The sequence below is a fragment of the Morone saxatilis genome, unplaced genomic scaffold, assembly GCF_004916995.1.
Source record: "Morone saxatilis isolate NCDOM2014 unplaced genomic scaffold, NCSU_SB_2.0 Contig22, whole genome shotgun sequence".
NCBI classification, from domain to species: domain Eukaryota; kingdom Metazoa; phylum Chordata; class Actinopteri; family Moronidae; genus Morone; species Morone saxatilis.
This window is the reverse complement of record NW_023339785.1, coordinates 16566013-16579648: the sequence shown is the minus strand read 5'-3', so window position 1 is coordinate 16579648 and position 13636 is coordinate 16566013. Positions and strand designations below refer to the sequence as shown.

Here is a 13636-nt window from a genome sequence, read left to right as displayed (position 1 = left end):
AGACACAAGATTTCATCAACTTTATTTCATCCAGTTAGTTGAAACATCACATCACTCCAATGTGCTGCAAAACAATCAAATACCATTTTTGTCTTAATATTCTTTTTTAAAAATATTCATTGTAATTAATGCAAACTGTAAATGACTTATTCCTCTTGAGTCGATTTGTATCGCTTTGGCTGTAATGACATTGGATTTGGTAGATGGAAGCTTGTGAACGTATTATTTATTAGGGAGTTGATTTAATATTTGTGTTAGTTCTCATTAGATACAGTCAACAGAATAACTATCAGAAATAATGTCTACAACAGGGCAAGGTTCGTACTTCTCATCTATTCTTACTCCCTCACTGATCAAGGATGCACTGAAAAGCATTGTGGTCAGGAAACTGAACAGGTTTAACAAATTCTAAAAATGTGCAGCTTTTGAAATATGTTACAAGGTTTGTGCTTTCCTGGACTAACACACGCAAACAGCTGTAATTGGAAAATGCTACATTCAGTTACCTTGAACACTAGAATAACAAACTTCACTTCAAACCAGCTAGGGAACAGCTCCAACTCCAACAAATCTCTCCGGAAACACTGACGATCTAAAATAAAGTTACTTGTACAACAATATATGTAAGTAGATTTACATTATATTAAACATTAATACACCTTACAGAAATTACACACCATAATGAGCAAAAAATGCAATTAAATCAAATCAGTGTTCACAAGTGTTTATCGTGTATTTAAATTTGACATGTAAACATTTATTGGGCCAAATGATTTAAAGACACTGGATCTTAAATTAGTTTTTTAAGTTTAAGTTGGTTGAAGATTTGCTTGTTTTGTGGCTTCAAGTCCATCTTTTTTTTCACTCTCGTCCCTGATTTTCAAAATGTCCAGTGATAAATCTGGCACCTCACTGTACAGTCTCTCTGGTGTAATATTGGCCTGGAATTCAACTCCACACAGTAAAATACAGTCGCTGTGGCACACAAACGCCATCAACTCTCTACAGAACAACATGGCTGCCTTCTGGATGAACGCCACCTGGTGTCGGACCCACACAACACAATTTACACCGACTGTGTTCACACATACCAGACAGGTTATTATCATCTGAATACTGACTACTGCAGGACAAGAACAGAACAAAAGTTACGACACTTGCACCTGCTTTATCAGAGTTATGTGACAGTGTGTGCTGATGTAAATGTATGTAATAACTACATACGTATTTCCCACTTTAAGAACAAAATATAAAGAAATACTGAGCCAGAGGTTGTTAATGATCCCATATTTTAACTGGGAACTTTCCTCAAACTGACCAGTCGCAGGTCAAAGTAATCCTGTATGCGCCACTGAATTGAAATGTGTAGTTGTTTGTTAATGAGTCCACAGAGTAGGTTCATAATGGCAAAAGTCATATTTAAAACACATATTGATCAGATGGATCCATCTCTATATTTCCATGCCTTAAAAAAATACTATCTTGTTAATGTTTTTGGTATTTTTTTGCCCCAATACGAACATCTATCCAACATAGACTCCAAATGTATATATTAATGTACTCTTAATACCTCAAAGACAATATGATAAAACTGCCACATGAATCTAAAATGTCTTGTGCGCTAATACTCAAACCTCTTAGGGTGCTGCATTAAGGTACAGAAGATGGATACCGTAAAGGTCTGTGTAAGGCATGAATGAGTTGTTGAATTTTGGTGGTATCAAATACTGTGATCATGAATATCCTGGATTAACTATTTGAGATTAAGGATTAGGTAAGAGAACCAGTGTGAAGTGATCATTAATAACACTTTGTCACCACCGCTCAGCTCTCTTGAGTGTAGCCTCGGTGCAACTAAATATACAGAAACATTTATTTTCTGTACATTATGGGTTAAATCCTATGATGCCCGTATGAGGAGTGGTTTGTTCATGCATGTTTGGCAAGCAGAATAAATAGTATGATAAACACTGATTAAGACATCAAATAGCACCGTGTCGGCCCATCAATGGTTGCCACCATCATAGCATCACATTTTATAGGGTGAATCCCTGGAGAATTGTTTTCAGATCTATGATTAGATGTCAACAGGCCTCACTGAATGTCACTCATTTGGCAAAAAGTGAATTAAAGTGAATGCCATTCTTTGAAATAACATTGTCAAGAGTAGGAGGTCGTAATCGTTGATGAGGTCTAAAAAGATGTGAGGACAGATTTGGCAAATGCATGAACTGCAGAGGTCTTTGACTGGTGAATTATAATGGTGAGAAATAAGCTGACTGCCAACCTCGTAGGTAGGAGAGAATGAAAATGTTTTTTTGGCGGTGACATAGGATCGACAAGTCACCAACGTAAAAAAAATAATAAAAATACTGCACAGAAAGAAAATGTCCACGTAAAACAACCTTACACGGGCCACTGTACAGTATCTGTCATGACTAACTTTTTCATCCGGCCCAGTCAGAGAAAATCTTCTCTAGCAGTTACAATAAAATCAACAATCACATTGACATAAGCAAACATCTTGTCACAAAGAGACTGACTGAGAGAGGGAGTCCTCGGATATCCATCTCGATTGGTGGAAATGAGGAGACACAAACTTAACTTTGGCACACTGAATGAGGAGGGCTGGCAGAAAGGCGAGGACTGAGCCTGCAGCTGGGTTATGGCAGTGTTTGGATGATGGGGCTGCACGCTCATAGCCCTTTGTTGAAGTAGACCCTCTCCACTCCTGGGTGGTTGGCCCGGATTTTCTCCTGCAGCTCCGGCTCCAAGCGGCTGACTGACATAGAGCTGGGTCAGGGGGAGGGATGGGAGACATGCAGTGGTTAATGGGTCAAATGCATATACTGTAGGCGTATTACGCAACTTATCAGGCAGACAAGAATCATGCAAACTCTGCACATATTCAGCTATGGACAAGGCGAGGCTCTGTGACTATGACAGACCACCACTACCTCAGTGTCAACTTTGAATGTTTCACTCACCTCTTCTGAGGGAACAATGCACAGCACAGCGGAGTGGCAAACACCAGGCTGAAAAGAAACACAGATCTATGAAACATACAGCTTTCAGGGCTACTGTAGAAACATGGGGGTTCAATGTGGCGGAGGACCTGCTCTTTGTGGCTCATTCTAAGGTAACCAAAAAACAATTATTGTTATTTTCATACAATAATAAAAAATACCTTTGACTATTACCTGCCATATTCTGCAAATAGAGACCCCTGAATCTTACATACTGACCCTTTAAATAAGACAGAGTCTATAGCCTTATAGTATGTCTGAGGTTGTACTTCGGCACGTCGGTGCTTTGAGCTAAATGCTATATCAGAATGCTAACATGCTCACAACAACAATGTTAGTATGCTGATGTTTAGCAGTTGTAATGTTTACCATGTTCACAATCTTAGCATACTTACATTTAATAATTAGCTCAACACAAGGATAGCTGAGGCTGATGGGAATGTCATTAGTTTTTCAAGTATTTGGCCATAAACCAAAGTATTGCGCAATTTAAACTTTTAACCTGATAATAGCATTAGATGGGACGTAAAGGGGTCACCAAGGTTATTATAATCCTGAGGGGACAGTTTCAAGTCCATCCAATCTCAACCTCATACTGGCACTAAAGGAAAATGAATCTGCATCCATCACATAGTTATGTTTCAGTCTGGGCCAAATTGGTGGCTAACATGCTGGGATTGGGAAACTCTATGACGGATGACCAATGTATACTGTCTCATGACATATCGCCCACCTCTACAACAGGTCTGCTCTTGTGTGTGTGTCCTAGTTGGCAGGATGTGCTGCTCAAAACACTCCTGAACTAAAGGAATGTTAGATTTTATTGCAATGGGTCATTCTGAAGTCAAAGGAAGCTAAGTGGAGATAGGAAAACATCAGCAAAAAAACACATGGGAGGACATGTGGACAGTCCTTTAGAGGAAGACAGGACAGAATCTGTGACATGTTTGTTTAAATTACTAAAAATGTTGTAGAACTCTGCCTGCAGACACTGTTAATAGTAAAAAGTGTAGAGCCCTTGAACTCTGGCAATAGTGTGCAGTGAGATGGGTTGAGAGAGCAGTGTGATGCTATCTGGGGAACTAACCAATCAAATGAGCACATTCCTCTTGAGGGATTTCACAACAGCTTGAACAGCGACATTTAAAGTCACATAAATCCTGGGATTAATGACATTTCGTATGCTTGTTGTAAGAAATTAGGTTGAAATTTCAAAGGAATTCCACATGGGCGCTTATCAGGTGGGCCATCTCTGACAACTCACCAGAATCCCACCAAGCTGACTTGAATAGGTGCACTCATCCATGGGAACTTCTGAAAAGACCAGGCAGAAAAAAAACGAATGAGGGGCACAAAAGCAATGGTGAATTCCCATACTAGAGTGGCCTCATGTCCTCAGCGCTTTTCATGCCTCTGATGTGTGATTGCTAAAAGAAAACCGAGTAGCGGACGCAGCGTGAGACATGAGGTTCCCACCATTTAACTTAAACCTCCATGCTGTTGCAAGTTGGTGTTGAGTATGTTCCTGCAGCACATGTACTAAAAAATATGCACAAAAAAATATTCCTACCCTCAGGAATGCCTTCTTCTCCAAATGATTCATTAAAAACGGTGGGATAGCTGAAAAGACATAAAAATATCACCGCATATTGCATTTTCAACTAAAATTATAAAACACATAACAAGTTGGTGGTTTTAAACGTATTTTGTTTTTATCAGGTGTCTAATTGAAGTGATGATACAAATATTACTATGTTATTCATACCCATTCCTGGAGAAGCCATGAGGATTCTGGAGACCACAACCTGAGAGATAGCCTGCTGTGCAGCTTTTGTCGACTCTCCTAACCTGTTGTCATTCTCATCTGTTATGGGAATGCCGTGTTGAAGTTCTCTAAAGACACGGAGGCAAAAACAGTGTTATCCAGTTGACATTTTATTACATCTACCTTTTAATCTTTGTTTTCAGGGCCATTTTTCACCATTAGTGTTGTCTTCTCAAGGTCAAAGCTATTGTGTATCGCTTAAAAAACCATGAGGCCCTTTGCTTATTGCTGCATGTCCTCCTTACCTTTGTCTCATCAGGGGGATGTTGATACAGTTAGCAGCAGCTACAGCAGCAAAAGGAACAAATCGTCCAATCAGGGGTGAGATGTGCTACAGCAGGAGAGAGGAGGCACAAAAAACAGGAGGGAAGAAATGATGTAACCTGATACCAGAACCGATGTAACCTTTCACACTAGTGGAAGTCTGACATTACGTTAGGTTATATTTCAGATGCTGTGCATGAAGGCTTTTCTACCATACATCAGGACATGTAGCACAAAGTCACTATAAAAGCTTGCAGGAAAACATGCTGATACCAGGGCATGACCCTGTAAATAATACGGCTCCTCTATGACAAAGAGACTATTTGTGCGTAGCTAACTTCATGTCAGCACACCCATGCGGCTGAGGTTGATACATTAAAATGAGGATGTAGAATGGGGTTAGATGAACTGATACCTTTGTTAGTGCATTTAGTCCTAGAGCGGTGGCAACTGCCCCTGTGGTGGCAGACACATAAGCTGTGCCAAGCTGACTGCAAACAAAAGAGTCACCGGTCACATCACGCAAAAAGACAACTGTCCACACAAAAACGATTGAATTAAAAGGGTTAATATGAGCCAGTGTCAGTGCCAAAATCTCTCAATCCCTTACCTGACTGTGATTGGGGCGTCGCCGCTCCTGTTGGTATAGTTGACTATTGCGTTGAAAGACTGATTGATCCACTGCCAGAGCAACACGGCTGGAGTTGTTCTACAAGATCGCAAACATTAGTCATAAACCAGGACACAAAAGAAAAGGTTGTGTTTTATATGTGTTACTGTACAACTGTATTTTCTGGTTTTAGTTAGTATGAATATTATTTTTATTAGAAAGCGTTTAAAAGATTAAAAACATGGATTTCTAGGTTCAAACAAATTTTTTCCTTCCCACGTCTAAGTAATAAATTAAAAAGCAAAAATGCAAGGAACACTAATGGATAGTGGGAGCAGTACAGGTGTTACTAATAATTAAATGTCATTGAGCCATCATGAATTTCATTATTTACACCTTTGTTTTTCCTACTGTGACATGTCAAAATGTCTCCTGTGTAAAAGGCCTATTGATGTTAATATATTTAGAAGCAGCAGTAGTGTATAAATAGTTAAATGTATAAAGTGTGTGAGTGTATCAAAGTGATCATTAAATTCTAAAAGTTCTTACTTGTAAAAGGTCATCATGCATCCAGTGATCGTCATGTTCATTGGAACCTGCGCCGACATGCGACCAATCAGGATCATTTTCTCCCCAGTGTCAGGATGGAAAGCGGAGTCAAAAATATATTTGGCTTTCCACAGTTCATCTTCTGTGAGTCCTGGAGAGACTATACCTTGTCTAAAAGACAGTAAAAGGTTACATTTAAAGAGCCACTATTATGCTAATTTCCAGCTCTTTATTTCTATTCTGGGACTCCACTAGAGTAGCTTTGTATGATTCACAGTTATCTTACACTGGTCTTTAATGCAGCCCCCACAGTTCCTCTGTCTGAAACAAGCCGTTTTAGCTCCTGTCTCTTTAAGGCCCCCCTCCCTATGAGCCCACTTTCGCAGGCCACGCAGTAACAGAACCTTGATTCGTATTTGATCAGCACTACTTAGTTTGACAGTTTAATCTGAGTTCTGTAATTTGAATGACTTGTCAATCATAAAAGGTAGCAATGCCCAAAGCATACCCTGCTATACAGTCTATTTTATTCTAAATTGGACCAGAATGTATTAAATTAACATTGTGTTGCATGGAAGAAGACTGGACACTAGCAACTGTGACCATAAAATCATTAGGAAACTGTTTACTGAGCTATTAAATCCAGTGAGAAGTCGGCTCATTTCTCCATAAGACTCCATTGTATCTGTGTTTTGCTGCAGCCAATGGAGCTGCCCCCTGCTGGCCATTACACAGAATACAGGTTTAAGACAGACCTGGAAGCTCTGTCCATGTGAGCACCACCTCTCATCTCCCCAGACTGGGGAGTGTTGGGGCTTATACCTCTAGTACACAAGCTTTGGACCGCCGGGAGCGCAGATGCTCCCAACCTCCCAGGTCGGGCAGAGTCAGCTAATATGACGGCTAGCTGCGCGGCTATTTACAGCAGTCTGAAGCCTGAGAGTTTTATAACCATTTTATAAACATTAAATAATTAATATTAATGTAAACATTAAAACATACATAGGACAGAAGATAAGAGAAAGTGTGATATGTCCCCTTTAAAGCTCTGAATACTTCCTGATACTGGTGAACTGCTTTACCTGTACTCGGTGATGATTTTGTGTGCATGAGCTAGTTGTTCGTTGGTGAGGAGGATGTTCCTGGGGTCTGTGACGGTGAAGAAATGTTTAGCCCGACCTACAAATGTGCTCTGGTCCCACCGGGGCTCCTTGATGTTTATGGAAGTGGATAGCTCTGCTGCCATATTTATCTGTGGAAAAGGAAAGTATAAATACTATAAATCATATCAGGAAACAGTCAGCATGTAGGAGTGATGCTTTAAGGTTCAAGGACGTTCGGTCTTCGTCTTCTAGAGTAAATGAATGGAAGCAGGAATGAGAATCAGAGATAAAAATAGTAGTAGTAATCTAGAATAAATGTGTTTATTGACTGCATTGTATTGAGCTGAGATTGCTGGATTCCAGAGATTCCTGGGCCCTGAGCCTAACTCACCCCGGGAGTAACATCCTTTTACTTCTTGTTTTCTTTTGCAGACACAAGTCAGTGAAGGAGGACTCGTGAAAATAAAGCCCCCTTTTTTCTGTACGTCCATTCTGCTTATTCAGCATATTGTTGCTATGGCGATGACTGACCTGACACAAGGGTGTGAGGCACTAAATTGCAAAGGCCCATTGGGCACGCACCAACCCCCCCACCTCCAAAACTGTGGCTGAAAAGCAGCTCTCGGAGAGCGACAAAGCCCTTCTGCATGTGTGAACAGTGAAACAAAGTCTTTATTATTTGGAATCAAGCAACTACAAATTGTATCAGGGTGAAGTGAGCAAAGCAGAGTAGGTTATGCAATATTTTAGGGTTTTATTATCACTACCACTGGTGAGTATTTCATTCAAACTTTTCTGCATTTATGATTTCTCAGTCCTAAACCGGATAAGACTGGCCACTGCACAGACACTGCACTCAAAAACATCAGCTCTGTGGATGTGCATGCAGCATGCTCACTGTGTGTGGGTCCATGCAACCCAGTTTGATCTGGTTTTTTTAACCATTTCAAGGTTCAACACAGACTATATTGTGACCGCCAAGGTGCAGCAAGTCTGTGCAAGGATCTGCAGCAGCATGATGAAACTCCACCTGAAATTGCACCAAAGATGGCTGCTGGGATTGGCAAGAAAACAGGCAAATCTCGATTTCAGGCGACTGTGGCACGCAGGAGACGTGCTGTCTCTTTAAATTGAATTAAAGTCCACGGGGCTCTCACGAGATGACAACAAAACACCCCCCCCTTCTCTGAACTTATCCAATAAAACACTAAATGGCTGCATGAGCTGGTTTGAGCAGAGGTTGCAGGGCACTGATACAATACTTAATGAGGGTGATATCGGAGGTCTGAACTTTGGACTGACCTTTGATCCATACACCCTCAACCGCTTCTGCCCTCTCTCTCAACCAATCAAAGGGGGGCCTGCGTGTCTACACATTAACCAGCATCTCTTCACAATCCAATGTATCACACACTAACGCTGCATGCATGCAGCATCTCATTGCAGATGTTTTAACCTCCATTTTCCTGTGTGTCTGACATCTTTTACACTGTGTAAAGCTGGTGAGTGGTCGCGGGGGTAAACACGCTCTGTGACTGGATACGGTTAATTGTCTCAACCCGACGTAGACCAGTCAAATCTGGACTGTAACTGGAGGTGCATCCTCCGGAGCACAGCGGTTCAACAAAAAAGACCTTCTCACAAACAATAGAAATCCAAGTATGAGCATTTTAACACGACTAATTGGGCACATCTGTCCAACCCCCCATCCTGATAATGATCCAGCTGTGCGCCCCAGATTCAACTAGTATCAGCCTGCCACATCCACACATCCAGCAGGATGCCTCAAGGAGCCCAAACGCGTCTAATGACAGTTTCTCTTCCACTCAGACACACAAAGTGCAAGCTGCTCTTCTCCGTGTCGACGTCTCGGTTGATTCTTTACAATAAAACCACTGATACGGACAGGTTACTTACTGCACTGTGGGCTCCGGCGGTCCGCAAGAGGTGTCCCTGAAAGGCTGCAGACAGCTAATTTTACATGCAGCAGCGTCAGCACAGCGACAGAGCACAAAGAGCCACATCCCCCCAGTGTCAGGAGCCCCGCTGACAAAATAAAAGTCCTGCCTCAAAGCAAGCAATGCACACTGGGAAAGACTGGAGGTGTAACCATAGGTGGACAATGAGAAAAACCTGGAAATGCATGTTTTTTAGTTTTCAGTAAAACAGTAAAAAAAAAAATCTTTAGGGAAACATCAGAGGTGGTGATTTAAGTTTCATTTGACTTCGTCCTTGAAAGGAGGCTTTTATTTTGAGCAGCGACCTGCGCACTACATCCGTCAACCCTCTGACATTTTCGCAGAGTTGACTCACAGGCAGTAAATCATTAATAACTGGTGAAACTTTGGATTTACACACACAGGGATTCACTAGTCTGACATTAATAGGTGAGAGTAATGTTTTGTGGATAAGTGTAAGTGTTTATAACAAGCAATAATACAGAAGAATACATAAAATAAAACCAACTCCCTCATGGCTGGGCTACAATCACTCCTATCTCTTTCATGTTTAAAAAGACTTTTATGTACACCAAATCTTTGCCTCTAATAAAGATAAATACACCAATAAATGAACATTTCCGTCACAGAAAGGCTGATTATCTTAAGAGTTAATCATCAGTGCTGACTTTGGGTGTCTGTGTCCATCTAGTGGTGACTGATGAGAGAAAATATTGCCACAAACTGTACCTAGAGGAAATAAATGACGAAGCAACTTCAGTGTTTATTTTGTATAGCTGTGGCTGCAAAACATTGAGTTATTATTTCTTTTACAACTGATGTCATTTGTACCTACTTAAATGAATTACATTAAGTCCCGTGAGAGACGGCAGAGCAGAAAGATAGCTACTTACACTTTAACAGGGTATAAAAAAGAACATAGTTTGTCTGTGCCATGTGATAAAAATCAAATACAAAAGTGCAAAGAGAACAGATCGACTTCCGACGTCTAACCCTATCATCTCACTTCACAAAATAAACTGTTGCGCTTCAGTTACAAAAAAAAAAATACAAAAAAAACAAAACATTATATATTTACTGCAACCTTTTGATTTGAGGCCATGCCAAGTGAAAGATGCAGCTTACATACTGTATACGGCAACACACTCATGGTCGTCATTGTCATTAATACCCTAACATAAAGATACTTTACATTTAGTTGTTATCTCAGCGTTAGTGGTTATTCATCTGTCCTGACAAACAGCAGGGTATCTTGACGTATTTGTTCGTAAGTGGCAACATTTCTAGCATATAAAACTCATGCACAGAGGAGGAAAACGTTGTGAAGGGGTAGTGGTAGATTGTGATAGTTTCTTATGTTTTGTGAATTATGGCACTTTTTTTTTTTTGGTCCATGTGGTTATGAATACTTCTTTTCTCAAGCCTCTGTGTAGTCATCCTCACCAGTGATTTTTTTTTTTTACAGGAAATAGTCTGGCGTTCGCCGCGTCACATGGGGTTCTCCTCTGCGTGGTGCAGGGTCAAACTGTAGGCTGAGGCAGACAAAGGGCAGGACACTTCCATCAAATCACATTTTGAGATTTTTTATTTCCGATAATAAGTAGAGAAAAAGCCCAAATTAAATGTATTTATATGAAAAAAAAAACTTTACTTACAAGGAGTATTTCAATGTGTCATCAAGTTCCATGATTGCCGCCTGGTTTCCACAACGATAACAATAGTTTGGTGCACTGAAGATCGTCACTACGTTGCGGTCGTGGCACCAATTATAACCCTAGATCAAGACATCACTTGCATGTTACCTATAACGTCAAAACCTGAAACAGAATCAGTGTATCAGCGGATAAACAAAAAGGTAAAGTACCTCCATCACCAGCTGGTGGGCTCTCGAGACCAAAGTTAGGCCGTTCGCGTGGTTGAAAGTCTCGGAAATGTCCTGCCCAAAGGTGTAGCCGGCGCCACGGGGTGAGATGCCCCAGCCACCGCGATCATCTGGGTCCGACCATAACAGGTCACACATTGGACCCTGAAACATGGAGGAAACCGCACTGATGTTTAGTCTGTCTGTCTGCAGAATTTTTCAATGGCTGCAACAAAAGATAATTTTTTATTACTTATCAATCTGCTGATTTACTTTTTTGATTCATCACTTGAGCCATGAGTTATCAGAAAACTAGGAAAAATGTCCACAACAATTTCCACATATTCAACTGCTCAGTATCATGAAGACCAGAAAACAAAACGCATAAACTTTCATAATGAATGTGTAGCAGATAATGATGTAATTGTAAAATTGTTGGAGCACAGCGGGGGAATCGTGTAACAACCATCACCTCCTCATATGTTATGGCAGTAATTCACAGAATAATGAACCATCTAAAAGGTGCCTCTAAGAGAAGTTCCTGTAATGTCAAATCTGTACTTTACTTGGACCGAACTTACCTCGTGAGGAACCTCCTGCAAGCGATCCAGCGCTCTGATGTGTTCCAGTGTGTCTATTGACGGGGACAATCCTCCATGGAGGCAGAAGATCTTACAGAAGAAAGAGAAAATAAACGACTGTATCTGTGCTTTAATGTCACACGCCACATCTGAACACACAACCTTACCTGGTTGTCTACCAGCGCGGTGAGGGGCAGGTAGTCGAACAGGTCTGTGAAGTACTTCCAAACATTGGCATTTCCATATTTCCTTAAGCACTCGTCGTAGAAGCCGTACACTTGTGTGATCTGTCTGCTCTCGTGGTTCCCTCTGAGAATTGTGATTCGTTCACGAAACCTCACCTAGGAAGAAAAACTTATTTTTAAAACAAAATGCAAGAATAATCCGCCGTGAATCACTGCCCGCCAACTCTAAATGCCAGTTAATGACAGCATCAGTGGCACATTTCTTTTACCTTCAGAGAGACCAGGAGAGAAACTGTCTCCACAGAATAGTATCCTCTGTCGACATAGTCTCCCATGAAGAGGTAGTTAGTGTCTGGAGACTTCCCCCCAATTTTAAACAGCTCCATTAGGTCATGAAACTGACCATGGACATCTCCGCAGACTGTCACCGGACATCTCACCTCCTGCACATTGGACTCCTTTGTCAGGATCTCCTTGGCCTTTAAATGGAGGACCAAGAAAACACAGGATGATGGTGATTAACAGGTAACACAGTACAGTGTGGTGCAGGAGAGCATTGGGGTTATTTTTATATTAAACAACTGAATATGCACCTTTTTTTAAAATGACTATTTCCAGCTTTAGAAGGATACATCAGCTTATTATACAGCTTGTTATGGTAGTGCCAGTGCACTCCAGTGGTGAAGAGGCACCAAGAGTGGGCGTAGCTAGGGAAAACATTTGCAGACATGCCCCTCCATCTTCTTGGCTGTGGTCTCCCATAGCAATGTACTACTGCATGCAGCAGCAGTCAAATGGTGTGCTTCCCCAAAAGCAAAAGGGGGGCCACATGCAATCTAGCTGACGATGTAAAAGCTAATGCTACCAGATAGCCTTCATGCGCAAACCTTACCTTTTCACACAGGACTTTGACCTGATTCTCTGACAGCTGTTTGCACTCATTCAGTTGTTCAATCCATCCGTCCAGCTCCTTGGTGAATGACTTGTCGTCCATGCCTGGTTTGCTGTCAGCTAACGAGCCGACCAGCTTTTTTTTACTCCCTCTTGATGGCCCAAGCTACGTCTCTTCTGGTCACTGTGTCTGTCTGTGTGTGTGTGTCCTGCTGTGTGTGTGTGTGTGTGTGTGTGCACCCCCCTCCGCGAAAATGCGTCAACTGCCTGCTGAAGTCTGGGGCAGTTTGTGGTGGGGCTTTCTTTTTTTTTTTTTTTTTTTTTATACTTCACATGATACAAAATAAAACCAAAACAAACAAACACAAAAACGATGTAGTTGTCCTCGCTGAACGACCGAGGTCACACACAGCTCGCCGTTAGTGTCGCAGAGAGACTAATGAAACTACAGCGGAGATAAATTACAGACCCAACCCTGCTGCCAACTCCGATCCAAAGCGAGGCTGAGCAACAAATCATAACTACGTCATGGCACCCCTGGTGGGCCCTTTAAGAGAGATATTTACAATATAACGTTATGTATATGTCCATTATATATATATTTTAAAAAATAATCTTCCTTTAGCTTGTTAGGGTTGTGTTTTTAAGCGTGTCGGTTGTTTTAAAAAGTGCTGGTGTTGCCGGGTGTTCTGCCCCCTGCTGGACGGACCTGGAAGAGTTCACCGAAAAACAACATTCACTGGTTGATTAGATAAATGGTGAGTAATATATATATATATTTAT

At 41.3% G+C, this 13636-nt stretch overlaps 2 protein-coding genes across 2 annotated transcripts; both read right to left on the bottom strand.

Annotated features, from left to right (window-relative positions):
- Positions 1 to 18: 18 nt before the first annotated feature.
- Positions 19 to 9447, bottom strand: sfxn1 (sideroflexin 1). Its single transcript, XM_035668932.1, has 11 exons — positions 9295 to 9447; positions 7357 to 7526; positions 6275 to 6445; positions 5726 to 5824; positions 5531 to 5606; positions 5097 to 5182; positions 4792 to 4919; positions 4597 to 4646; positions 4291 to 4340; positions 2988 to 3035; positions 19 to 2793 (listed from the first exon to the last, which is right to left on the bottom strand). The coding sequence occupies exons 2-11, from the start codon at positions 7518 to 7520 to the stop codon at positions 2697 to 2699; spliced, it is 969 nt and encodes a 322-aa protein (XP_035524825.1). The 5' UTR covers positions 7521 to 7526; positions 9295 to 9447; the 3' UTR covers positions 19 to 2696.
- A 1264-nt stretch (positions 9448 to 10711) lies between these two features.
- On the bottom strand, positions 10712 to 13093 carry LOC118333341 (serine/threonine-protein phosphatase 2A catalytic subunit alpha isoform-like). The gene is made up of 7 exons (XM_035668933.1): positions 12855 to 13093; positions 12232 to 12441; positions 11945 to 12118; positions 11778 to 11867; positions 11200 to 11361; positions 10991 to 11109; positions 10712 to 10867 (listed from the first exon to the last, which is right to left on the bottom strand). Exons 1-7 carry the CDS (start codon positions 12954 to 12956, stop codon positions 10795 to 10797), a joined length of 930 nt encoding a protein of 309 aa, XP_035524826.1. The 5' UTR covers positions 12957 to 13093; the 3' UTR covers positions 10712 to 10794.
- Between the last annotated feature and the right edge of the window lie 543 nt (positions 13094 to 13636).